Source organism: Penicillium concentricum (assembly GCF_028827145.1).
Source record: "Penicillium concentricum strain IBT 3081 chromosome Unknown utg000003l_segment0_segment0, whole genome shotgun sequence".
NCBI classification, from domain to species: Eukaryota; Fungi; Ascomycota; class Eurotiomycetes; order Eurotiales; family Aspergillaceae; genus Penicillium; species Penicillium concentricum.
In genome coordinates, this window is record NW_026622756.1 from 925,193 (window position 1) to 951,358 (window position 26,166).

General features: G+C 46.7%; 5 protein-coding genes across 5 annotated transcripts; 2 read left to right on the forward strand and 3 right to left on the reverse strand.

Annotated features, from left to right (window-relative positions):
* Nucleotides 1–1,646: 1,646 nt before the first annotated feature.
* On the reverse strand, nucleotides 1,647–1,826 carry N7517_008192 (uncharacterized protein; the record flags this gene model as incomplete). The annotated part of the gene is made up of 1 exon (XM_056725922.1): nucleotides 1,647–1,826. The coding sequence occupies one exon, from the start codon at nucleotides 1,824–1,826 to the stop codon at nucleotides 1,647–1,649; it is 180 nt and encodes a 59-aa protein (XP_056576773.1).
* Nucleotides 1,827–6,808: 4,982 nt separating this feature from the next.
* N7517_008193 (uncharacterized protein) lies at nucleotides 6,809–10,335 on the forward strand (the record flags this gene model as incomplete). Its single annotated transcript, XM_056725923.1, has 4 exons — nucleotides 6,809–6,856; nucleotides 6,903–8,158; nucleotides 8,220–9,702; nucleotides 10,180–10,335. The coding sequence occupies 4 exons, from the start codon at nucleotides 6,809–6,811 to the stop codon at nucleotides 10,333–10,335; spliced, it is 2,943 nt and encodes a 980-aa protein (XP_056576774.1).
* A 4,316-nt stretch (nucleotides 10,336–14,651) lies between these two features.
* Nucleotides 14,652–15,305, reverse strand: N7517_008194 (ankyrin repeat domain-containing protein; the record flags this gene model as incomplete). Its single annotated transcript, XM_056725924.1, has 1 exon — nucleotides 14,652–15,305. The coding sequence occupies one exon, from the start codon at nucleotides 15,303–15,305 to the stop codon at nucleotides 14,652–14,654; it is 654 nt and encodes a 217-aa protein (XP_056576775.1).
* Nucleotides 15,306–19,032: 3,727 nt separating this feature from the next.
* N7517_008195 (uncharacterized protein) lies at nucleotides 19,033–19,416 on the forward strand (the record flags this gene model as incomplete). Its single annotated transcript, XM_056725925.1, has 2 exons — nucleotides 19,033–19,062; nucleotides 19,126–19,416. The coding sequence occupies 2 exons, from the start codon at nucleotides 19,033–19,035 to the stop codon at nucleotides 19,414–19,416; spliced, it is 321 nt and encodes a 106-aa protein (XP_056576776.1).
* Nucleotides 19,417–21,428: 2,012 nt separating this feature from the next.
* N7517_008196 (uncharacterized protein) lies at nucleotides 21,429–21,674 on the reverse strand (the record flags this gene model as incomplete). The annotated part of the gene is made up of 1 exon (XM_056725926.1): nucleotides 21,429–21,674. One exon carries the CDS (start codon nucleotides 21,672–21,674, stop codon nucleotides 21,429–21,431), a length of 246 nt encoding a protein of 81 aa, XP_056576777.1.
* Between the last annotated feature and the right edge of the window lie 4,492 nt (nucleotides 21,675–26,166).

A 26,166-nucleotide genomic window follows, 5' to 3' on the forward strand; every position in this document is an offset into this window, starting at 1 on the left:
ATGCGCGTTAGCATCAAAATTAGCCATAGCCATGCGTGCCGAGGTTTCCGCGCTAGGCAGGGGTTGAATTCCGAACCCAGTAGCGCAATCAATAGTATAACCCCGTTTCTCTTGTTCACAGCCCTTAAGGCTGGAAGGCGTGATGGATGAAGTCAGTATATCAGTGGTAGACCCAAGAGATCATGTCGCATGGACTGTGCGCTATGCATGCCATGGGACGTAAGAAGCTCACGTTCCGTGCCGAGAGGGGCCGAGCTGCGGCCCGGTTCTGATCGCTTTACTTTTTGGCGCAATGAGGTACTAGTCCAAATGTGGTTAGAAAGACGTGGTTTAAAAATAAATGATAATAGATAGAATAATAACTAAACCAGTAATTATTGACGGAGACATGCACGACGTACCAATATGCGTCAACCCAATCTTGCAAGCGTCCTTTAATTCCCTAGTGCCATTCTAATCTCACCTCTTATGTGGAGGATAATCCATGAACAGCACCCAGAAGGCTACTTGGCCTGATGAAAACAGCGCTGTTCAATCCAGTCTAAAGCACGGTCGCACGCCGATTACCCGGTTTATATGCAATTGGAAAAGATACGTCTGGACTGCAAGAAGCGTTGCGATTTGCTCGGGGAAAGCTCAATTTCCTCCACCCATCCGCAGACCGAGCCCGGGTTTCCGGAGGGCACCCTTGCCCCTGAATTTAGGGGCCAAGACTGCGTCAACTGTTCCACGTCGGACAGGGACATACTGAGACGGAGTACTTCCGGAAAGTCGCATATCCTTCAATCGACTGAGCAATTTCAAATAGCCAAGTTCATAGCATTGTCGTATAAAGGGCAGCTATAGCTTCACGTAGTAGCATTCCTCAACCGAGATAACTCCATGCAAGCTGCCCAACATCCCGCATTGTCGCGTGTCTGTGTCGCTATTGGCTTCAAAAGGACAATTTGCGGATCTGTCTGGTGGACACGAAGATCTCGCTATCGGCATCTGACGCTGATCTCGGATTTAGCCTGGTCCGACGCGCGCGACCGGTGTTCGATGCAAAGGCCCTGTCCAATTATCGGCTCTGGTCGGCTCATAAATCTGCCCAAGCGCAATGGTAGAGTTTGAGGGCAGGAGGAAGTCATTTTGGACCAAGTTGTTTGAGACTGCTTGGCAAATTCCGAGTTAGCAAGATAGCGGTACTCAAGTAAAATTGTGACACGCGGACTAAGCGCCGGCATTACGGATGCACTACCTGGTATATCAGAATAATCAGAAAATCGCCGCTTTGCGAACTTCTTCATACTTCAAACGAGGTACTAGTCAAAAGGAATGACTATAGGCGAGTGTATTACGGAGTGAGATTTAATTTTCAGCCTACAGTCGGACTAGCGTCCCGCAATATTGGCTAATGACAGGCACCTCTGCGGCTTCCATCACGAGACACGAAACCGATCATCCGCGCTAATACATTCCTAAATCGGAGGCCACCATAATCTCAGCGAAGGCCGTTGGTGGGATGGGATCAAATGGAGAAGTGTACAAGTTTGTTCTTCGCGACTCAAGGAAAGAGGGTGTGACCGTGCAATCTCCGGTCTGGTGTATTGAATACTGGACGATACTTGTCTAGGTGGCGTTATATATCCTACATGGGTCACGTACTACATAGACGATGTTGTTTGCTGATTCATGTTCTGACTGGCTAGATGAAAAAATATCTTCGACTCCTCGCGAGGCTCGACAGTCGGGCAGTCCGGGCAGAACGAGCCCAGTCCAAACTTGAACAAGAACTGAGCGCCTCCAGGGCTGCCGAGAAGCAGGCGACAGAGGAGGTGGGCCATGTGTCCAGATTAGCGGATATTTTCTTTGAGCTCAGTCAAATTCTGGGGGGCGTGGTAGATCATTGGCTGAAGGAGCGCGGAACCAAATAATACGGCCAAGAGCCGGAGTTAACAAAGGTAATGCTTGACGTGTTGTTCAAACAGTTGGAAGCACAGAAGTTAGCCAATAGCGGTGAAAATTCCGGTGATGACTCGGAAAGTGGTGGCACAAAGGCTGCGGCATAGTGCAGCTAAATCATCGCTAGACGATAGCTTACCGTGCGTCGTTCCTTGTTCATGTACATTGGTTTGTTTGCGAAATGACTGGGATTGTTTACGGCTTGTCGAAATCAGTTTCTTCTCTACACTCTCTTTCATTCTTTGCTGAACTTTGTTTTGCATGACGCTATGCCTAATACAGCTAGATTACAATGAGATATAATTAGCTTATCGGTGTGTATAAGAGATGGACATTGATATGAGATGGTCGCTCAATGTATTTCTAGTGGAATCTGCCCGAGATATGGGGATATCAGTTCCATACCCTGAAAAGCAGGAGGATCGCTGCGTCCACGAGGCCGGATGCTCGACTTGGTCTTGTCACTGCTCGGAGCGCAGAAAGACTCAGAGGACGATGCGAAGAGGTGCGAGTGACTGGAAGCAATATACGATGGTTGTCCGGGAGAGACTCTTCTCTTCCCATCGCCCCAATTCCCATGGCGAGTTGAATTTGGCAGTTGTGAATAGCTCTTTGGGGATGAAGACACCTTCCACCGTGGAATTCTGGGGTTGTCTTCAGCCATGAGGAATATGTACTGAACTCGCAGTGATCAACGAGGGTGTGTAGCAGCCAGAACGAATGGGCGGCAACTCGAGATTACCATTAAAAACGTGAATATCTCGCTACAAAAGGGAGTCGATGATGTTTTCTGTATGGAATAGGGTAGCAATTTCAATTCAAGATCCTCTATGGAGTCAATTCTCTTTGCTTAAGACTGTGGGCCAAGGTCTCTATGTCTCCATTTGTGAGACTAGACCTGGATGGGGCGCACTAGCATAGCGCAGCATTTACCAGATCCGAATGTGGCCCGTCATTCTGTCCCGGCTACAAAAACGGGGCTCATGAAGAATAATGGTTAGGGGCCCGCAGAATTATATTCATCGACGTGCTCTAAAGCTGATGGTGATTTATAGATACTCGACCGTCTACCGGTTCCGTCACAGGATTCCAATTGTCCATATAGCCAGATCGAGAATTTCACGCCGATCGAGTGCGGCCAGATCGAGTTGTATAGTTCGATCCAGATTCCATTCTAGCACGAGTCAGGGTTCTTCCAGCTCAAGCTAGGGTTGTTCTAGCTCGAGTCAAGTATCATCCTAGATAGGTTCCATCCTAGTTTGACATTTCATCCCAGCTCGAGTCGGGTTCCATCCTAGGTCGGCTGCGATCCCGGATCAGGGTTTCTCTCAAACCAGACTCTATCCCAGATCAGCTTCAAGGTTAACCCAATTCAGTAGACGTAAGTATTCAAAACGATCCATATCGAAATTAGAAAGTCGAGACTTCCGAGGTCGGATCCCCAACCCGTTCAGGTAGTCAAAATCGAATCTAAACATAATTGAAAGCCACCGAAGTTCCCAGTGGGAATAGCAAAACGCTCATAAAACTTTGTTTAGAGCCTCGACGGGTGATATCCTACAGTTCCCAGTGGATCCCGAACAGAAGGTCTCCATATTATCTTCTTAAGACTAATTTAGGAAAATATGATTTGTTCGGACAAGTTGCGTAGTGGAGCCCCGGTTTTTTATGAACCAGAGATCCAAGGTGATCATCCTTGATGCTTTCCTATACGAGCTAAGGTTAGTGTACGTCATCTTTGTAGGGTGGTAAAAGGGAGGTGGGAAATTGTGGACCTACGCACGGCTCATACCTACTGAAGGTGAGTATCCAAGTATCCAAGTTGTACTAAGATCTAGTTCTTTGTAATTTCTAGAAGAAACCTATCCATGGACATCCGTGGATATTCTAGCAGTCGAAGGATGACTGATAGAGTTCCGGGCCGTCAATTTGGGTTTGCACCTTGGGACTTAATTCTCTTTTTTACCAAGTACTCAGGTCACGATTACTCCGTAGAGTGGTATTTCTACATTCTTCATCTCGGTCCGTTTATGGAGTCTCGAATTCCAGAGGCCTGGCCGTGTAGTATCCAAGCAAAACAGGATAACCGAAACATGGTAAGATTAACGGCGACCCAGTACCATGGCTCCTCAAGGGAAATTATACGTGGGTCTCGGTCCATTTATAGCTGGACTTCCATTGTATGCCCTCTATGAAGAGGACTTGGAGGAACTTGCAGACTATTCTATGGGATTCCTGTTTGTGGATATGTGGATCTATAGACATGGAATTTCGGAGAGCTGCTCATGGAATTCAAAACAAAATTTACATTCTGAGTTGCTGTAGAAATCGAGGAACCTGTGCACCAAAATGGAGAATGAGAACAAGTATTAGTAAAAAAAATCTCAAACATCAAAGTCACAAAAAGCTTTTAAAAAAATAGAAAAAGAAAAAGAAGAATAAAAGGACATGGATGAAACATTGGATGGACACGAAAACAAGTTATTGTTTGACCAGAAACCAAATCTAGCCCAACGCCAGTATGGCAGGTTCATCAAGTTGAGAAGATTCCCTAGCATGGCCCAAGCTTCTCGGACTTTTCCAATCACTTTTTGCCGCAAAGTGATGGGAGATAACATGAAGATGAGCATAACCCCGAGCACTGCAAGCCTGAATCCCTCCACACAAAGTCATGGCCGCTAGGGAGATAGTGCCAGTAGCGAGTTTCTCTGAGCTCAAGGTTTTCTTCTCATTCCTCATAGGAGTATTCTTCGGCATTTGCTCTCTGCCGAGTCGAGCAATGGATAGCTACCTCGGCCCTGACACCTGTTGCCATTCAGATGGACTTGGACACTATCAGGTGGCTGTGCGGTTGTTTAAGTGGAGAGAAAGTCGATACTCGAGGAAGCTAAGACATGCACAAAACCTGTTTACTACCTTGTTTCTGTTAATCCGCGCACAGCGATCGTATCTCGAGCTTTCCCGTAGTATGCACTTACAAGTCGAATGGGTGATACATACCTTGGACGTAAATACCGAGATGAAACTCAAATTACTGTTCCTAACTTAAGAGAATAATAGTCAGTCAAGATCTACGTTAGCCAGTCCTGTCTACCAATGTCATTTGATTTTGTACTTTTGAAATACTCTGGTGCGGTGGATTTAGTCCGGTTACTCATAGAGAAGAGAGCTTTCTACGTGAGGTGTGATTTGATAAAGCCCAAGCCATTTCCAAGGCAGTAAACACAAGGTGGGCAGATTGTTGTGAAGAGTGGCTATGAAGAGTGACTATGAAGAGTGACTATGAAGAGTGGTTATGGAGAGTGGTTAAGTGGCGAAGAAGAGTGGTTATGAAGAGTGGTTAAGAAGTGGTTAAGACCTGGGCGTGTTGAAAGATTAATCAGGGATTATTGGGACGTCAACCTTGGTCATCTCCAGCATTCGTTCAACGCATCCAAGAGCACGGTTTCACTGAACAAGTCCGCAAACAACCACCGATTCAGATCTACATAGCTAGAAGAGAGTCTCGCGATCCGACTGGTTCTGACAGCCTAGTAGCCTTTTAGACACCTATGATGTGTACTTGGTGGATACATGGGACAGTACTGTGATGTCAGAGCAAAGTAAACTCCTTTTTTTTTCGTGGTCCTTCCACTTATATACAAATTTGTAGAAAGCACACTTCACTTCTTACTATTTGTAATTCTCTCAACAAAAACTAATTAGTTTTCGCCTAGATCATCCCAAATTTGTATCCCTCTAGATCGTCTGCCCAGCAATTTTTGTCATGCTGATCTTGAAGTCCATTTATTGACCAAATAAGCTCCCATCTTCAACCACTCCGCGGTTTCTTCAATCATCAGTTTTTCTTCAAGTTCTCCTGAAATAAAATTCAATAAGATGGGCAGGGTTCGAATAATCTGGTTGTATTTTGGGTGCGCAGTTGCTATCTCATGTAGCAAGGCTTCTCCGTCGCTAAATAAATCACTGCGGTCTCTGAGGTGATCCTTGAGGAGGGGCAACTGTGCTTTGCAAAGCTTCCCAGTCATCTTTAGGGCGCCGCGGTAAGTAATTGGACCCAGTTTCATTGCCTTAGACAGGATTCTGTTTTTAAATGAAGCTGATAAAATACATTGGCTGGCTTTGGAGCCGTGCTGACCTTGTGAAGACTTTCGCACTCTGTATCACTTGTAGAAATTTTCGGTGCTTTTTTCACTAGTGCGATGTAGTGTGGATTCATTCACTCTTTTAGAGAGAACGGCTCGCTTAGTTTGGCACTCGGAAAATGTTGTTTCTAGGCTATTTTGCTTCGATAAGCCTCTGGCACCCAGGGAAACCTCGGGAATGCCGACACTGTTTGCCTCTTTGGGCAGTTCGAGTGGAGTACGCAAGCCACGGGATGTTGGGAATAATTGAGTTGACGCGACAGAAGACAGAAACACAGATTGATCTTCATTATCTTTTTTTCTTGGTGGAACAGAATCCATTGGGTTTGCTTTTGGGCTCGAAACGGTACATACAAGACTGCAACAACATGCATGTTACGGGCCCACGAAATGGAAAAAGCTGGCTTGGAGAACCAAAACCAGTGTTTTATTGAGCATATCAAGATAGCTCAACAAAAGGCTTGCAACCTAGAGCTCAAGAATAGGGAACTCGAGTACCAACTGGCAAAAGAAAGACAGCAGCACCCCGAACAACCTGAAGGAAGGCAGAGTTAAAGATTTACTGTTGAAGTCACAAAGTTTACCCGGTTGCCGATCGGTATTCGGGTTTACCAGCGAGGCTCTGAACAGGAAGAAAGAAGAGGTTTCTGGAGAAGATCAATGACGCCATAACTGATGGCTGGGTGAACAGGGTACTACATCCATTGGAGCTACTAGAGATGCTCAATTCTGTGTACATATTAGGACATGATGATAGCCGGGAGACTGTAAGTAACTTGGACCGAAGTGTGGAATTGAGAATTCCGAAGCCAGAGAGCGAGGACGTTTTGTGGAAAGCCACGTGGCGGTAATACCGACTTCTTGTACTGTGAGCAATGGCGGGACGGGCCGCGATGCGAACCCCTGAACCGCGACGAACGCGAAGATTCGCCGCCGCGACTAGCGAGACCGAAACGCACCACCCGACAACCGAACAACTACGCTCGCGAGCAGAAACTCGATCTTGAACGGAGAAAGACGCGCTCCCAACAGAAGAAGGCGCCAACCGAGCAAGAAGAACGTATTTCGGCAACTTCGGGCGACTCCTCGACCGAGGAGGAGAACCTGAGCGTCGCCAGGATCGTAAAGGAGCTGGTGAAACTCAGGAGAGAGATCAGACAACGAGATGAATTATACAAGGAAGAACTTCGGAAGGTCAAAGAAGAGTTTAGCGCCGCCCTTGCGGAAGTGCGGCACGAGCTACAGACATTGACAGACACATGCGCAACACCACAACTCCACCCTGAGGCATGCTCTCAGGACAATCATGGCGAGATTCTTCGTGAGACTCAGACTCTGCGCGAGGAAGTCAGCGTCCCCGTTCCCATGAGTTCCCCGTCCTACGCATCGATGGCCCGCACGCCCCCGCTCAGCCACCCAAACAACATGCGGACTCCCCCAGCAGTGAACACAAGACCAACCACTCTCACAGAGACGCTGTACTGTACGATAGACACCTCGAAGATGATTGAAGAGAACGAGAAAATATCCGCAGGTCTGATTAGGACCACAATCGAGACAAACGTCCGGACAATGGAAAATCACACTCAGTGGCGCTGTCGCGCGGTCACAGTGGATCCAAGAAACACTAACCGAATCAGAGTCGCCTGCAGCGATGAAGACGAACATCAGCTAGTGAAACAAGTGGCGGAAACCAAGATCAGGGCGGAATCCCGGGTGCTGCGGGACGAGCTCTACCCGATCAAGGTCGACAGCGTCAAGAGGGCTGCAGTACTGGATGAGAACCACAACGTCTTAGCAGGAGCGGCGATAGCCCTGGGCGAAGAGAATGAAGCCACGGTCGCCAAAATCACATGGCTCAGCAGCAAGGAGGCCGCGAAGCCCTATGGATCAATGGCCGTGTACCTAACCAAATCAACTGACGCGCAGACACTCCTGGCTGATGGATACTTCCACGTCGGAGGAGAATCGGGGACAACCAGCGTCTTCGAGTATCGGCCGCGGCCAATGCAATGCTACAACTGCCAGGAGATTGGCCACAAGGCTTTTCAGTGCAAAAAGACCCAGAAGTGTGCAAGATGCGCCGCAGAGGGCCACCATCACAGTCATTGTGTTCAACCGGTTCTAAAGTGAATTCTGTGTGGTGGGCCACATGAATCGTTCAGCAAGAACTGCCCGAAGCTCTACCCGCCATGCAATGAATAAAACGCTCCGAGTGATGCAACTGAATGTGAGGAAACAGGGAGCAGTACACGAAAGCCTCATGAACGACAAAAATACCCGAAATGCAGTAGCACTAGCGATCCAAGAACCCCAGGCGAGGAGGATTCAAGGCCGGCTCTTGACCACCCCGATGGGGCATCATAAATGGACCAAGATGGTTCCTTCCATACGGAGGGAAGGGAGATGGGCGATCCGAAGCATGCTTTGGATCAACAAGGAAGTGGAAGCGGAGCAAGTGCGGATCGAGTCACCGGACCTAACAGCGGCCGTGATTCGCCTTCCTGAACGACGGATTTTTATAGCATCGGTTTACGTAGAGGGAGGGGATGTCTCTGCGTTGGACGACGCATGCGATCACCTCCGGAAAGCAATCACAAAGATACGGCGAGATACGGGGACGGTGGTGGAGATCATGATCGTGGGGGACTTTAATCGCCATGACCAACTGTGGGGAGGAGACGACGTGTCCTCGGCCAGACAGGGCGAAGCGGATCCAATTATCGACCTCATCAATGAAATTGGACTCAGCAGCCTGCTTAAACGAGGCTCCAGGACATGGCACGGCGGGGGATATTCTGGGGACTGCGAGTCGACGATCGATCTCCTTCTCGCCTCGGAAAACCTGACGGACTCGATGATCAAATGTGCGGTCCATGGAACGGAGCACGGCTCGGACCACCGTACCATTGAGACCGTTTTTGACGCGCCTTGGACAGCCCCAAAGCTGACAGAACGCCTGCTTCTGAAGAATGCACCGTGGAAGGAGATCAATGCCAGAATCGCAAGGACGCTAGCTGCCACTCCAGTGGAAGGCTCCGTACAGCAGAAAACCGATCGGCTCATGTCTGCGGTGTCGGAAGCGGTGCGTGCGTTGACGCCGAGGGCCAAACCGTCACCGCACGCAAAGCGATGGTGGACGGCAGATCTGACACAACTTCGTCAGATATACACGTATTGGAGAAACCACGCCTGCTCGGAACGACGGGCAGGGCGAAAGGTGCCCCAGCTGGAGGACATGGCCGCAAGCGCTGCGAAGCAATACCACGACGCAATCCGAAAACAAAAGAAGAAACACTGGGATGCGTTCCTGGCCGACAACGACAATATCTGGAAAGCTGCCAAGTATCTGAAATCAGGAGAAGACACAGCCTTCGGGAAGGTACCGCAGCTTCTCAAAGCAGATGGAACGATTACCACCGATCATGAGGAGCAGGCGGAAGAACTACTGACCAAATTCTTCCCACCGCTGCCGGATAGCATCGACGATGAGGGAATCAGACCACAAAGAGCGCCGGTAGAGATGCCAGCCATCACCATGGAAGGGGTAGAGCGGCAGTTGCTCGCAACGAAGTCTTGGAAGGCGCCAGGCGAGGATGGCCTGCCGGCCATAGTGTGGAAGATGACCTGGCCCACGGCAAAAGACCGGGTCCTCGATCTCTTCCAGTGACGCCTGGAAGAGGGCACGCTGCCGAAACAGTGGAGACACGCAAAGATCATTCCGCTGGAAAACCGAACAAGGAAGACTACACCGTCGCCAAGGCATGGAGGCCGATCTCACTGCTCGCAACACTGGGCAGGATACTGGACTCGGTGGTAGCAGAAAGGATCTTGCACGCCGTGGAGATCCACGGCCTGCTCCCGACTAGCCACTTCGGGGCCCGAAAGCAGCGATCCGCGGAGCAAGCACTCTTACTCCTACCGGAGCAAATCTACGCAGCATGGCGAGGGCGACGGGTGCTGAGCCTGATCAGCTTCGATGTCAAAGGGGCCTACAATGGGGTCTGTAAAGAACGATTGATCCAGAGGATGAAAGCGCGAGGTATACCGAAGGTTCTGCTGCGGTGGGTCGAGCTGCCCGAGAACGTAGGAAGACATTCCCAACGAGTGGATACCGCACTTCCAGGAAAACACACGCGACAGCTGTACGACCGATTATCATGGAAAGAAGCGAGCCTGCTGGCCCAGCTCCGCACCGGCATGGCAAGACTCAATGGATATCTCTTTCGAATCAATGCCGTCGTGACAGATCAATGTGCATGTGGACAAGCAAGAGAGACCGTGGACCACTTTCTGTTTCGATGTCGGAAGTGGACCGCGCACCGGAAGGAAATGCTGCAATGCACCCACACTCACCGAAGTAACATGTCCTTCTTCTTGGGAGGGAAGCCACCCTCCGGTGACTAAAAGTGGAAGTCGGATTTGGAAGCAGTGCGAGCCTCAATACGATTTGCGATCGCTACGGGCCGACTTGAGGCCACTTAACCTAGCCAACGAACGCGGGTAGAATACCCCCCCCCCCCCCCCCCCCCCTACTAACCCCAACACCTTGTGACAAACGGTAGACGCGCTTCAACTGCCGAGGATAGGATGTTGAACACTTGAAGAAGCGCCTTCAAGCCAGTCTACTAACTAATACTAGCCCACAGGGTCCAACTATGAGATTGAAAGCTGAGAAGTCACTGCCGAAGGAAATACTGTATGGGCTCCAATGAGACACGGCGTATGCCTAAACATGCATGTGCTGGTAGATTAGTGATAGTTGCCCTTTCGGCTCAACCGCCGGGCGTTAATGAATTGTGTGTGTGTGTGTAGAGTATCATTGATATAACCGGTAAATGGCGGTTGTTGTAAAAAAGCATTAAAAATGTAACATTTGGATGAGCTCTTCTATATGGGTGGCGGACCCTCGCAAGCGAGGGTCCGTTTTTTTTGTAAAATATTACAGGGGCCGGTTAATGAATTTGGAAATCCAAACGGTGATTTGCCGCCCTCCTCAAAAATCGCAGGTTACAATCATGGCAATTACCATTTGCCCGACGGTATGAACTCTGGATTCAAAGCAGGGTAGATACATGGCAAAGTCCGCAAAGTCACTTCTGGTAAGTGAACAAAACAACTGTATTAGAACGTGACGAAATAGCGAGTGGCTTTAGTGCAATCGAAAAAATTGAACTAAACATGACTTCAGGATGAGGCCTGATCTAGAATTCCTCCATCTTCAGGGTTGAAATAAACGCTACATCATCTCTTTCTTGGCATTGCTAGGGATTTGTGCGCCGCTTGCTCTCTCGAATAGTGTGCTATGTTTAGGCTTGAATCCCATCATATAACGGATCTAGCGTTTACATCCGTTCCTGAACTCTGACGGAACGGCGTAGCGGAATAAAAGGTTTTATGCCCGCCTCTCTCTTGCTCTCTGGAAGAGTGTCAAAATCGATAATGTCACCTTGACTTAAATTAGCTCTCCCAAGCTCCAAATCTCGTCGGAGCACTTACTGTCAAGTAAGGAGGGAGCGAACGTCTCAAGCACTTCGCGGTTGACCCAAAGGCCAACGTGCAGGTCAAACTCATTATTTCCATGCGCACTTGGTGTGGCATTTGAAAGGCGCCCAACTTTTAGTTTGTGACCTTTCTTTGCCTTACTTTCTATTGTCTTCTAGGTGACTTCGATTCCGTACACCGACCAAGCATTGTCCAGTCCCTTGTCTAGACCAATAGATCGAGGCAGGCTCCATCCATTGAAAACCCAGGGCAAACACGTTTCGATTTTGTTCCTTTGCTCCGATACGACCCCTTCGACAAAATACATCTTTGTAGTTTTGACGACCCTATAGCACCGGATACAGGATATCATCTTCAAGGGAGCAGAAATATGCTATTTTCCATTGGTCAGCATGCTTAAAAAAACTCAGATAGATATGAGCAAATATGCTTACCTTTCTCATAGTTGATCAGTCACCTATTATCTGAGCAATAAAATTGTCAAAATCAAGAACTTTGTAGGTGCTATTGCCTTTATAGGTCGACGTCGCGAAGACCAATGATCTGCTTATGCAATGAATAGCCTTCTAGGAGCGAGAGCATAAGTTCCTAGGAACTTTGGGGTAATTTCTTTCCCCTGGGTAGCAGAAACTGAAGGGCCCACACTTTTCAGATGGGCATTCTAGAAAGGACCAAGCTCCCAGATACTACAGTGTCACGATACACCGACTAATTTAACGGCTGCCTGGTGGTGATTCATCGTTACTTTCTGAGCTTGGTTTATTGCTTTAACCCCCTGTGAATATCGTAAAGCCTAGACCCCACCCAATATAGATAAGAGTTGAAAAATAATCTCTCCCAGACTACAGAAGGCCTTCTTATGCGCATAGTCTCTGCCAGTGTAAATACCGCAATCCTTCGTATAATCGTACTTTCTCCCAGCGAAATAAAAGCGGAATAGAGACAGGTTCAAACCCAGATATGGAAAAGATACAGAACTTGAAAAACATGAATAAGCATCCGCACTGGTTAAGAAATTTGTTGCAGATGTCTTTCTGACCTATATTTCATATTAGCAAATTGATCGATACATTTGTTATAGTGGACTTACGAGTGTTTTAGAGCCATTCAACTTCTCCCTGTACTAGCAAACTGTATACCGGCGTACTCCAATAATCAGAGCTGGAACTACTGCCTTAGAAGCCAAATAAAGGAGACGAGGACGATGATTGCTGTCACAGTAGAGATGTTTCCGCGTTCAGACCCTGCGCCGTTAAATTCAGAATTGCTCCCTAAATCAAACTCCTAGTGAATCCTACAACCAAAGTTCCACACAGCCATTCCTTCCCTAGAATCGCATTTCTTGGTTGAAGGATGATGAAAAACGGTGAGATGAATTCTGGAGTCTATATTTTCTTCGGTATAATCATAAAGAAATCATCATTATGAACTTTACGTTGAATCCCTCTCCAATTGTCTAGCTTGGATCTGGAGCGTATTGCTTTCAACGGCCAATAGGAAGAGGCAACAGGCCGGACATGATCGGTCAGCAGTAAACCCCGTAAAGTTCTAGTCTAAAGGCAGAGTTTTTCAAGTGCCTTGGCCCCTGGTATAAATGGAGTTTCCCCTTATCCCTCTTCCAGAATAAATTTGCCAACTTGTGACGCTGAATTTTAATTTGACCCCTTATTTCACCCTCAACTACGCTCATCAGGTATTTTGCACTCAAAACTTACATAACTATTCCTGGAAAATATTCTTAACAACATCAATTTTGCAATATGACCACTGTAAATCCAGCAATTGGAGAGAAATACATATGCCAGGCTTTGCGCGGGCTCGAAAATTCGTGCACACAGCCAACAAGGCGAGCGCGTACACAATAAATGATGGACTCTCTAGGAAAATGACTGCTGCCTTCTGTGAGACCTACAGACCGAGGCTACATGGTTTGATAACAGCCCTTGACTCCTCAATGGGGCAATGGCGCCCAAATGGTATCACATTCAGCTAGTGCATCTGTTTCAATACCACGGAAGCTCAAAGCTCATGTACAGTAGGATTAGCATAAGCCGTTGCACTGCTAATTTCCTGGCCTAGAGATGAGCTCGTTAGCTCTGTCCTTGGTAGCTATCACTAGAGAATGATGAGCAGTAGACAACTGGCCGCGGTGGAAAGTCTGCTGTTACAGTACCCTACCGTATTGCACTCAGAGAACCCGATCGCCGTGAACACATCAATTAAATACTCTTTCTATAAACTAGCTGAACCCTAGAAGCTTCGCAAATAAACCTTGATATGTCCATGGTTGCGTTCCTTAGCGATAGCATACGCCGTCTGGCCATTTGAATCTTTCAGTCGCTTTTTCACACCACGCTGATTGGCCAACAACTGTACAACCTCATAATGCCCACCAGCCGCACTCCACCAGAAAGATGTTCTCCCCTGGTCGTCCATCACATTCACATTTATGTTAGGATGCTCCAATAACATTTTGGCAATTTCAAAACTACCTCGAGCTGACGCAAACATGAGCGCAGTAAAGGAGCAACGGCCTTGATCATTGATCAACAAAGATTCTTCGTAGCTGAGAAGGAGATAGACAATGTCGACGTGCTCTATGATTATTGCGACCTAAAGTGGCGACGTCCCCGATGGACTTTTTTGGTTAATGTCGGCTGAACTTTGCAAAAGAAATTCCACCATTGAAAATTGTCCTACGCGGTATACTGACCAGAGCGGCGGAAATGTATCCGCAGATTGAGGGCTTTTATGAAGCCCCGGCTGTCGGAAGAGGACTTTAATCAAGTCTACGGAGCCATTTACAGCAGCCTTTACTAAAGGTGTCTGGCCCAGCTTATCGGCGCAATTAAGGTCCAGATTTGTTTACTGCAAGAGGAGCTCAGCCAGTTTTATATCGGAATTGTTCACTATATACTAGATTGCGGTACGTCCATTCTCATCTTAATAATTAAGGTTGATGCATAGACTCAAAAGCAAGGCTTCAATGATAAGTAGTCTTTTATTGATAGGGAGAAAACGACCGTGTCCTTTGACAGCCAGAAGTAACGGAGTTTCCTATCGGTGGTTGAAACAGTTGACATCAACTCGCGGATTTCGTACAAGCATTTGGATTGCTCCATAGTCGCCAATTTCTGTCGCTAGGTGCAGTGGTGTTTGGCCATGATGGTCGTAGATGTTGACATTTGTCCGCTCATCAGACAAGAGAAGTTGGAAGATATAGGTTTGGCGATAGGTCAGCGCAATTGAAATAGGCGTATGTCCGTCCAGCGATTGATTATTGAGATCAATGTTCTGTACATTGAGGAGTCGTTCGACAATTTTGACGCTTCCATGCAGAACAGCGATCGAGAAGGCACTTTCTCCCAACGTATTACGCTGTATGACTTTCACTGAATGATGGCTTAAGAGCAAATCAACAGCGTCTGAGTACCGCAACTTTGTAGCCAATATGAGCGGTATAAGGCCAGAAAACATTTGGTTGATATCTGCCTTTTCCCAACCCGGAGAGTGCTGGACGATGCCTAAGTTTCTATGTCGGATTGCCCAATGAAGTGGCGGGGTGTCTTGGAAGTCTATGCAACCAAAGAGGCTCTTTCTGAAGACGACGTTAGATTCTCGAGATGCGAGACACAGACTTCGAATGTCCTTCTTGTCGATGGACTTGCCAATCCACAAAAGAAATTCTAGTGGAAGTCCCAAAAGCGGCATCTTGGCAGATTTCGTGAACTTATAGTTAACGACTACCTATACAGATGATAATAAAAGGAGGGCTCAGAATAATAATTCAGAGATAAGTTTGTCACCGCCAATAGTGGTTGAGGAGCTTGGGAGAGGCATTTATTTGAGGCAGTGGCTTCTATTTAAATATTTTTTGAGGGCATATCATTGATACGGATTTATTTAAAAGTGGATGTCGAGTCACCGGCTTCTAGGATAGTGATACTTACTCCTGGGATCCTGCGACTGGTTCCTAGGAGCCCCAAGGATCCCGGGATATGTTATAGTGTTCCCAGGAAGCACTCACCCATTCCTGGGAGTTATGCATCGTATTTTCAGAGTTATACATGAAGCTTACAAGATAAATTGAGATATGATCTGCGGGACCTACATGGTGCTTATGGGATCCCCTCCACGCGAAAGCTTCCTCGCGCTACGTCTTGTATCTAGAGTCGACTATAGATTTCCTTGATATTGATTATTCATCCGGAAGACGCTGTCCTCATTCACGTATACGTGAGACCCTCACAGCCCAGGAGCAAGCAACACGATCCCAGAAGCTTGTGGCTTGACATCCAAAGTAGACGATCTTATACCGATGAGGCCGACGTTTACACCGCGGGAACGGCAGCAATGCATAAGCCCTCAAAAAATATTATAAATAGAGGCCATTGGCCTTTGAAAACCTGTCTCTGACAATCATCTTATTTCTCCTACAAGAAGTGGTAAATCGTCCGAAAAGCCAAAACCGATCAAAATGCCTCCACAGAGAAGACGTGTGGCGTCGGACCGCCCGAACCCATCCCCCTTACCAATCGTTTATCAAGGTCAGTCTGGGATTGAAATACCATGACAGTTCCGAATTAACTTAACTCAGGCACGCAATATCCAAATCAAAGGCTCGAGGGAATCATTACGAGCATATATACTGAAATGGCAAAAATGCAACAAAAACACTACGAGGCAACTGTTATGCTACAAAACTGCGACAACATGCTACGGGCCCACGCAGTGGACAAAGACGGCTTAGAGAAGCAGAACCAGTGTTTTATTGAACATATCAAGATAGCTCAACAAAAAGCTTGCAACCTAGAGCTTAAGAATAGGGAACTCGAGTACTAACTAGCAAAAGAGAGATAGCAACACTCTAAACAACCAGAAGGAAGGCAGAGTTAAAGATTTACTATTGAAGTCACAAACTTTGCCTTACCGATCGCACTCTAGGTATTCGGGTTTACCAGCTTTCGAGGTCCTCACCAGCGAGGCTCTAAATAGGAAGAAAGAAGAGGTTTCCGGAGAAGATCAATGACGCCATAAATGATAGCCAGGTAAACAGGGTACTACATCCATTGGAGCTAGAATGCTCAATTCTGTGGATTAGGACATACGAAGGATCATTTTATTGTGGCGACCGTTCTGAAACGGGATTGTGTGAAAGGTAGGCAGTGCATTACTTTGCCTAAGCCCGCAAGAAACAGACTGTAAACAGATAGAGGCGAAGCATTACCTAAATCAAAGTCGTTTCAGAGTTTTGTATCAACACAATATTGCAATTTCAGTATGCGACGATAGAAAGTTTGTGATTGCCCACCAATAAATCCCTTGACCCCTGTGTCCCTAGAATTCGTGCAAGAACAAAGGGGACTTCAACTAACCCTATGCCCGGATTGCCAGCTACGGTGCTTGCTAGATTAGCTCTATGTTGTAGGTTCCAACGTCATGACAAGAAAATGGCTTAGAGTTCAATAAGTCTATTTTATGCTCTTTATTTGTCGCTAGTCATTCCCAGACAACATTGTTCCTGGGAACGATGCGGCCGCTTGTCAGGGGTATACATGAAGTATATCCAAACTATCTGAATAATGCTGGGGTGACTGAGTTTGTGCCTTGGATCTAGTGAGGGTTCTGCGAGGGCCACTGGGAGGGGCTTGATCATCAACAGACAGGTTTCCCTCGCCGCCTTCTCCCCGTGTAAGTGGATGACTCTCCCACTTAAATTCCGCAGTTACAGGTTGGTCACAGGTCGACAAAGAGGTGAGACATTGCAGTCCCAGTTGCATTGGAGATTTCGGGCTTTACGTCCCTCGCCCACTTAATACCCCTTCTTCACAGGAATGGTCTCTTTTCTGGTAACGGATGCTCGAGAGCTATTGCAGTTTGCCATAGGAATGTGTGCGATGCAGAAAAATCAGGTCAACACGCGAGGACAACGCCAGTCCGAGTCCGCCTTATTCTACCAAGGCCATTTAAAACAATGGATGGACACTAAATTAGCCTGTGGTAGTCTTCACTGAGTTTACGGTCATGGGAGCAGACGCATCCATTCATGATCACTTGCCTTCAACTGTCGTCACAAATTAGGGACCACGAAATCTCGGCCCCACATACGCGGCGCGGCCTTAATCACTGCAGCTCACGAGAGCTCTGGTACAGTAAGGAAAGGCCATTATTTTTCGCATAATATTTTTATTGAGAGTGCGAATGGGAAACCTTTGCCCTGTTTCAAAGTTGCGCTAAGACATATATTCTCTATTACCCTCGCCCACAAGCTTGGCACCGGATCATATTCTTCATTGCCTATGCATATTCCAATTCATCATCAACAATCACGGCACCTGTCTGTCATAATCTAGAGCTCGTTGGGGAGGTTGATTCATCCGTAAAGGAGAAGAAGAACCCTCTGTGGATGGTATCTCAAATCTTAGACCGGGTAGAGAATGGAAGGGATCCTAGGCGCTCATGAGATACCCCTTCTAGGACATGCGTAGACCTATGTGGCTTGAAATAAGAGCGTACTACAGATAAGATGTATGGCACCCCGAGAGAAATCTAATAGGAGTGGTACTGGGATGAGAGACTGCTTTTGATCGTTCTAGGCTTAACCCAGTCTTGAGATGGTCTAGAGGCGACCAGGAAATGCGCACGGCGGTTCCCAGCCAGATACATACCCAACGTGTCCCAGTGAGGGCTGGTGTCATTGGCTTATCAGCTGAGGGGTGGGTCCCGCAGTGGCCTTCGATTCGGTGGTGATCTGCACCCCTCCAGCAGCTGCTTTCTTTTCAGCAGTGTGCTAATCTCCTCGAGAGCCTCGCAATATAATCTCCAAACTTTTGAAGCAGCCCCAGTGCTCCCCGGAATATTGTTCGTTCGCAACGGCACTAGGAACTCCCAATCAGTTTTGCGATTCACCTTATCTCCATCTGAAACCGACGACGATCATCACATGGCTCGCGGGCTTCTGGAACTTTCGAGTAGCAGATCAACCACGCATTGCACTTCAATCATATTGGTAGTCAGAGGTGGTACTGTATCAGAGGAAAGCAACACATTTTTGAGGGCGTCAACAAACGCCGTTTACTCTTGACGTGGTCTAAGTTTCAATGGATTTCACCAGCTTGTGTAGCCCTGTTTTATGTAGGTCACATAAAAAGTACGCATCAGATACAAACGCTTTTTTTTTAATAGAAAAAGGTGTAATCTCTATTTTAGAAATCCACCCCAACATTAGTCTTGAACGGTATTTACAAGAGCTGAACTAAGCGTTGGAAGACGGACAACCCGCACGTAGCTGAGAGATTGCTAATCCTATACAACTAGTACTGCTATCTCAATCGGTCTTGTCTGGCCATACTCTATCATTACCAGCGGGATGAGCAGGGCTAAAAAGAACATTGGTTTCCCGACAGAGAAAGTAGCGTCTTTGCCAACACCAGCAACAATGGAGGGTCCCAGCAAATTACCTGAAATGGCAGATGGACATGGAGAGGCACCGTCGAGCACATAGAGGACTCCGCTGACCAATCACATCCAGACTCACGACACCAAGAGAAATACTTTGGCCGTGGATCCCTTCCAACCCGTTCTTGAGATCTTGAAGCAGCTTGAAGAGGTAAACGAAAAGCTGCAGGCCGGAAATATTCAGCTGTGCAAGGAGGGAAATCACTTGAAACTTCGCCAAGATGAGCAGGTAGCTCGCTTACATACCATTGACAATGCATTGGATGAAGTTCGGGGAAACTTTATTGGTGTTCTCAAAGTTTGGAATGATCGGCCGGCCGGTGACTCGGCCATTTTGCCAAGAGATGGGTTTCCCAAACGTTAGTCTTCGCAGTTGAATAGGTCAAAGTAGTTTCGGAGCTGTATCACTGAAATATTGCAGTTTCAGTGTGCGACGATAACAAGCCTGTGATAGCCCATCATAAATCCCTTGACCCTGTGTCCCTAGGATTCGTTGTCTACCACGTGGGTTGAACAAGCGAAATGCTCGCCGACTGGACTTCCAGCACTTCGTACCGCGTAGAACGATAGGATCATCCAGACCATGAGGATGAGTAGTTGGAGCTGTAAAAGTTAGAAAGGGCAGCAAATAATCACCGAGGGGGTGAGGATTTACCTCCAGCGATGGCAGCCAACAGGACAGAACAGCCCCCAAGACTGCAATTAGAAGAAGAACAACTGCCACTCCAACTGTGCAATATAAAGCGCAACGCAGCTGCGCTCGAGTCCTGGTATGGGCCATTGTATACCCATCCAGCCACCACAAGAGAGAACCCAAGCCCAGGTATTCCACAAAGAGAAGGAAGAGTACGACGACTCGCAGAGGGCGATCAAAGTAAGTACCAACTACCGTGGCCGTGATCTTCGTCAAACACGAGAAAAGCGCAAACAGCGGAAAACAGATCATCAACTGATATGGCGCACTAAGGAGGCTTCGCAAGAAAATGGTTATTCGGAGATACTGATGTTTGGTGGTTAACATAAAATCGAGAAACAACGTGATGGCACGTACCACGAGTAAAGAGGGAAATAAACTGGTTACCCCCAATACCACTTCTCTCCCTGTTTGATTTTTTGGTCCAGCTCAGTCCCATGTGCACTGCCAGTAGAATAATCTTCGGCGCAGACACGGCAAGGTCGAGGCTCTAGTAAAAGTGAGTTTTTCTAAACTAATCGACGAGACAACACGAGAAGGACGAAGCTAGCGAATAGCAACGCCGTGGTCAGTAGTGCATGCACTGTAGTCAGAATCTGAATGACTGGCTTGCTGCTATCGTGTAAGAACAAAGGGGACTTCAGCCCTAAGCCCGGATTGCCAGCTACGGTGCTTACTAGATTAGCTCTGTATTGTATGTTCCAACGTCATGAAGCCACCTACCTCGCGTTGTCTAAAGAAAATGGCTTAGTTCAATAAGTCTGGTATCTGCTCTTTATTCGTCGCTAGTCATCCCCAGACGACATTGTCCCTCCCAGGAGCCCCTGAGCTCCCGGGAACCTATAGGTGGGCCCTAGGAGCGAAGGTGTCAGGGATATACATGAAGTATACAGGATGTTTGGAGAAATGATCTGCGGGACCCACATGGTGCATATGGGTTCCCCTGAACATTTCTCCAAACATCCTGTATACTTCATGTATATCCCTGACAGAAGGGCCGGTAAATGACTATTTAGAATATGCAAGACAATGCCTATGTTCGAGTTCGGCAATTAATTATCCATGACGGGGAAATCTACAAAGCTGTGACTACACCCCATCCACTGAACTATTATTGCTCTACTCCACCATCACCAGTCACGGAAAGCGAATCTCTTATCGAATCAGCGACTGCCTTTTGTTCTTTTACAAAATAGAATTGACCACCAACAATCATGATATGATAGTTGTTACTTCCAAGAAGCTATACTTTTTCACTAAGACTTACGGAGATTAATAATGAGCTACAGGCCACTAAGTCACACGCCACTATCCTAGACTTGCCGACCGAGATTCTTTGGGTGATAGCCAACACCCTATGGGGACACGAAATTTCTGCTCTTGCTCGAACCAGCCGAATAATCTATAAATGAAGAGGAAGGGTTCTTAGGTACAAGAAAGCGAATGTTAAACATGAGAAAGAGAGGGCGAACGGAATGGAGGGGCAAAAGGGCAATCTGCTAAGGACTACATCTCTTCGGAAATCTGGCGACCGATGCTGACGTGGATCAGGGAGATGGCATTGTGAAAGACGAGTCTGTTCTGACGAAAGGTTTGAAAGTGCGCAGTGCTAGTGGTAGAAACGCTTCACTACCATGCAATATGCAATCTCATAAAACACAGACTATATGTAACCGGTTCTCTTAGAGAACACGTAAACGCTTTGCATCGCCTGACTCTGTTCGCAACAATCGTGTCTTTGCTCGTGATCGCTTTGGAGCTGGCCGACATTTCAATGCAGAGCGATGAAAGCCGATAATCAATGCCCGCCCGAGCTCTTCATTCCAAAGGACATTGTCAGGCCGAAGATCTTCGTGGAAGATTCCCAAAGCTTCGATTTCCTTATTCGATTTGTGAATATTTTTGAGAAGCCCCGGCGTCAGCTCCATCGTTGCTGTGCTTTCGCCCCCCAGCCCAGTTGGTACTTATATTGATCACCCACTGCGAGTCGTCGTACTCTTCCTCCTCTTTTTAGATTACCTAGGCTTAGCTTCTCTACAACGGCCTATCCTCGGACTCGATAACAACTGCGTTGCGCTTTATATTGCACAATTGAAGTGGCAGCTGTTCTTCTTCTAATTGCAGTCTTGGGGTTTGTTCTGTCCTGTTGGCTGCTATCGCCAGAGGTAAATCCTCACCTTTGCGCTATCAATTTCCGAGTCACCACCGGCATTTCCACCGCTAATCCCTGACCCCTATATTTCCAATTGCTTTAAGAACACATTAAAAATTACATGTGTTGACTCTGTGCTATCGTGTGAAATTTTTCGTGACTAGATTTGACTAGTCTTCGGATAAACTAACGACCGTTCGTTGAACACGGTCATAAAACTGCAGGAGGCTGGTGACCCTTCGTTTTCAGCTTTGACCGAAAACCAAGACCACCCGACAAAGGCAAGGATCGCTTCAACGTTTTCTTCTTCAACGAAGTCAAATCATTGAGGGCTAGTGCTTTGAAATTTAGAAGAATATACAATATGCAATAAACGGTCGGCTCGCGTAGCGAAGCCCCACGCTGCAGACATAGGTTGCTGTGAATATATTGTGCCGGTGTAGACGACCCGATTGTCTTCACCTCCCTCAGAAAAATCGCTTGCCCTGTTTATTTGGATCTGCCCTTTTTCTTAGAATCAATGTTTTCTAGACATCACTTAGTTCCCGCTCGTCGAAGTTGATTTTTTCTACTTGCCGTTAACCGCTGTTCCCACGGAAACCGACCGACCCATTTTTGAACATTTTGTGAGATATTAACGTAAAAGTTTTTATTTGCTAATTTGTGACCTCGATTTTTACATTGAGTATTATGTATAGCTTTAACAATTTCGTGCGCTATTCTGTCCTTTTAACGAAATTCACTTCCCACCCACTCTAACACGTAGACTCTGGTTCACCGTCCTGGAAGTTTCTTATCTAACCGGAAGGCCAAATTCCACCCTTTTAACCGTTGTAGTTGATATGTGTATTTGGTTGCCTTACTTTAATTTCTATCACTTAGTTTCTTCCTATCGGACTAAGCTATATATAATGTTGGATGAAGATTAACCCTTGCTTCTAATCCAGACAATAGTGCGAGCTTAATGTTGCCGGGTCGACGTATTAGGACGTGGGGGCTTAGGGGAAGCCTGACCTAAAAAGCTAGATATGCCATCTTCTCAAAGTATTTATAAATGACCTATATAATGTCCGGTGTATATAAACGGTTTTATTTGGATTGATCGAACGGTGGTATATTAGGACTGGAGGACCAAGCTCTGCTTCTGTCTGATGGGCTTTTTGCTATCGCATGCATTTTGAAGCCCTCCCTAAAGTCTAGCTTGAAACCTAAGGGCTCCGCAGGAAAAGCGTGACACCTATATGACCGTGATCCTTGGAAATATCGTACGCTGTCGTGCCTTCCAAATCTTTTAGTCGCTTTTTCATATCACGTTGCATGGCCAACAGCCGCACAATTTCTAGTTGACCACCAGCGGCGGCCCACCAGAAAGATGTCCTCCCTATATCATCCATTTGGATCCTCTAATAATAGGTTAGCGATTCTAAGTCTACCGTTAGTTGACGCGAATATGAGCGCTGTAAAGGATTGAGGACCTTGGTCATTGACTAATATAGTCTCTTCGTAGCTAAGAAGGAGTCGGCCAATGTCCACATGCTCCATGACGATTGCGACCTGAAGCGGCGACGTCCCTGTACGGCTTTTTCGGTTGATTTCGGTTAATTTTTGCAAGAGGAGTTCCACCATGGAAGATTGTCCTACACGACATGCTAACCAAAGCGGCGGTACTACATCGGCACATTGGGGGCTTATATAAAGCCCCGGCTGTTGTCGGACTAAATTGCGGTGCGTCCATTTTTATCTCGATGGTTCAGGTCGATATAGGGACCCAAAAGCAAGGCTTCAATTATAAGCAGCTGTTTATTGAGGTGGTAACTCACAGACCGATAGGAAAGTTCTAATAGACATTAAAGTCAAGCAAGTCATATTTTTCATAGCGTGATAAACAGTCAATGTATTATCTAGTCCGGGTTCTAGAGTATAGCCCCACCTATAAGTGGGCATATAGGGGCTCCTAGGAACGATAAGGCCGCTCCTAGGGCAGCAAGCTGGTCTCCAGGAGTACCCAGAGAGGTTCCTGGATACTAATAGGTTCCTAGGAGCGCACGTTACTCACCTAGGAGCGTATATCGCCATCCTAGGACGAGCAAGTTTCTACGTAATCATATTGAACTCGTAGATCGGTCCCACGCTTTTTTATGTCAATTTTGTCCATAGGCCAGCCATAACTAAGAATTAAATATCACTTAGGAGCTATAATATAATACAATTTAAAACATACATGGTACGTTACATTACACTAAATAATTACTTACTAAGTTTTATTATTCATCTGTGGCGGTGCAGATTATGTAATTGTAATTTAACTATCTGTTTCCATGTAACAAGCTGGCTATATTGAGTTTTCGCCAGAACAGCCAATAAGTTGCTTGCATTGCTAGTCTTCACGGTCTGTTACCTGTTGCCCACTGCATTTATTTTCCGGATAGGTCCAATCAAATACGACTAGAAATAAGAACTCGACTATTATTTAAGGGGTTATCCGCGGGCTCACGTAAAAAGGAAGCTCATCATGCTTCAAACTTGTGCGCTGAAAGTGTAGGGTATTAGCCCCTCGAGTTTAACGTATATGCGTTTACTCTCTAAATAACGAGGCCGCGATTTTACAGGAACTTCAGCCATTCAATTCTAACTGATCTGTTATTCTCGCATAGCTAGGAACTTTCCGATGGTGTGACAAGGAGTCTAGTTAGGTCGGCGAGGGTTGGACTACGCGGCTGAATAGCAAGTTTTGTACAGACTGATAATAACCAAGCATAAGTGAAATATTATGATTGAAAATATGATTTAGTTGCCCTTTTAATTGGCCCCAGATCTGGTGCATCTCTAAGAAGGCTTCAATTCCATCTGAGCCTATCGTAGTAACGCCATATCAATATCCGCGAAATGAGGCCCGATCTATCTCAGGGTTAGCTTCTGTCTCTATAGGTCACGCAACTTTCGTTTATTCTTTGTATTAAGCCTCTACCTGGGCTTATAGCTGTTTAAACTATTAGAATGATGCTGGAGCGACTGAGTTTGTGCCTTAAATCTAGTGAGGGCTCTGCGAGGGCCACTAGGAGGGGCTTGATTATCAATAGATAGGCTTCCCTCGCTACCTTCTCCCCGTATAAGTGGATAACTTGGATTACTCTCCCACTCAAATTCCGTAGTAACGGCTTGGTTATAGGTCGACAAAGAGGTAAGACATTGTAGTCCTTTCCTCTTATTAGCTTCAGTGACAGCACAGTATCCAGAAGGCTGACTAGCAAAGCTTAGAGCGGGAGGTTGCGGCTGTTTTATACCTATGACGGACATTTCGGTGGCCTTATCCTCTTCTAGTGGGAAAATGAGTGAATTTGGCTGGATGACAACTAGGTCACAAGATTGGCGTGTATTGTCGGTGTTAAATTCGGGAGGTTCGAGGATTCGAGGATCAATGGCCTTAAGACCTAGAGTTGTTAGCCCCGAGCTGGGTGTGGGACTTGCCTCTAAGAAGCATAGTTCCACTAAGTTGCTTCTACTCCTCGTGCTATATTTGTCACACATACTTAGCCCCGAGTATTGTTCCAGATTGTCTTCGACAAACGGAAGCAATACCGGGACGGGGACAAATGATTCTTCTGACACGTGCTTACGCTCATGGCATAGAGGTGTGTAATAATGAAATCTAATCTTCTTAGGATGCTCCTCTCCTAGTTCTATTAAAGAGCATTGTGATTCCACCTTATAAGTGCGCTTCCTTTTGTTAGGTAGCTTTGGATCTTGCCATATGGTTTCCTTTAGCCTATACGCATCGTGTAGGTGATTTCGAAGGTCACGCTTATTTTTAAAGATTTAAGAGCATCCGTATATCGGCTTTTTCTTAAAGTGCTGAATCTCAGCCATATACTGCCCTTCAATGTGTTCCCTCAGGTTGTCACTTCGCAGCCAGGATCGCAAACGGGTTTCTGCGGAGAGATTCAGCTTCGAGTCCTATAAGCAAAAGGGGCAATAGCCCGGGCGAATAACGGTATAGCGATAGATGATTACTTCGCAGTGCTGGATTTACTATAACTAGAGATAGGAATCGCAATGCTTCCGCCATTGACTCGACAAAAACCATTCTATACATTTATAGCAAAACCGCATCTCTGATTCTAATATTTGAAGGTCAGAAGCTTTCTCACGCCGAACATATCCGTGAATATAGGCACTTCTATCACACTTCCTTAGACTAGCGGAGTTAGTATTGGCCATATCATTATTTAGCTAGGGCACTCACCTTGCAATGCTAATATGGCACCCTT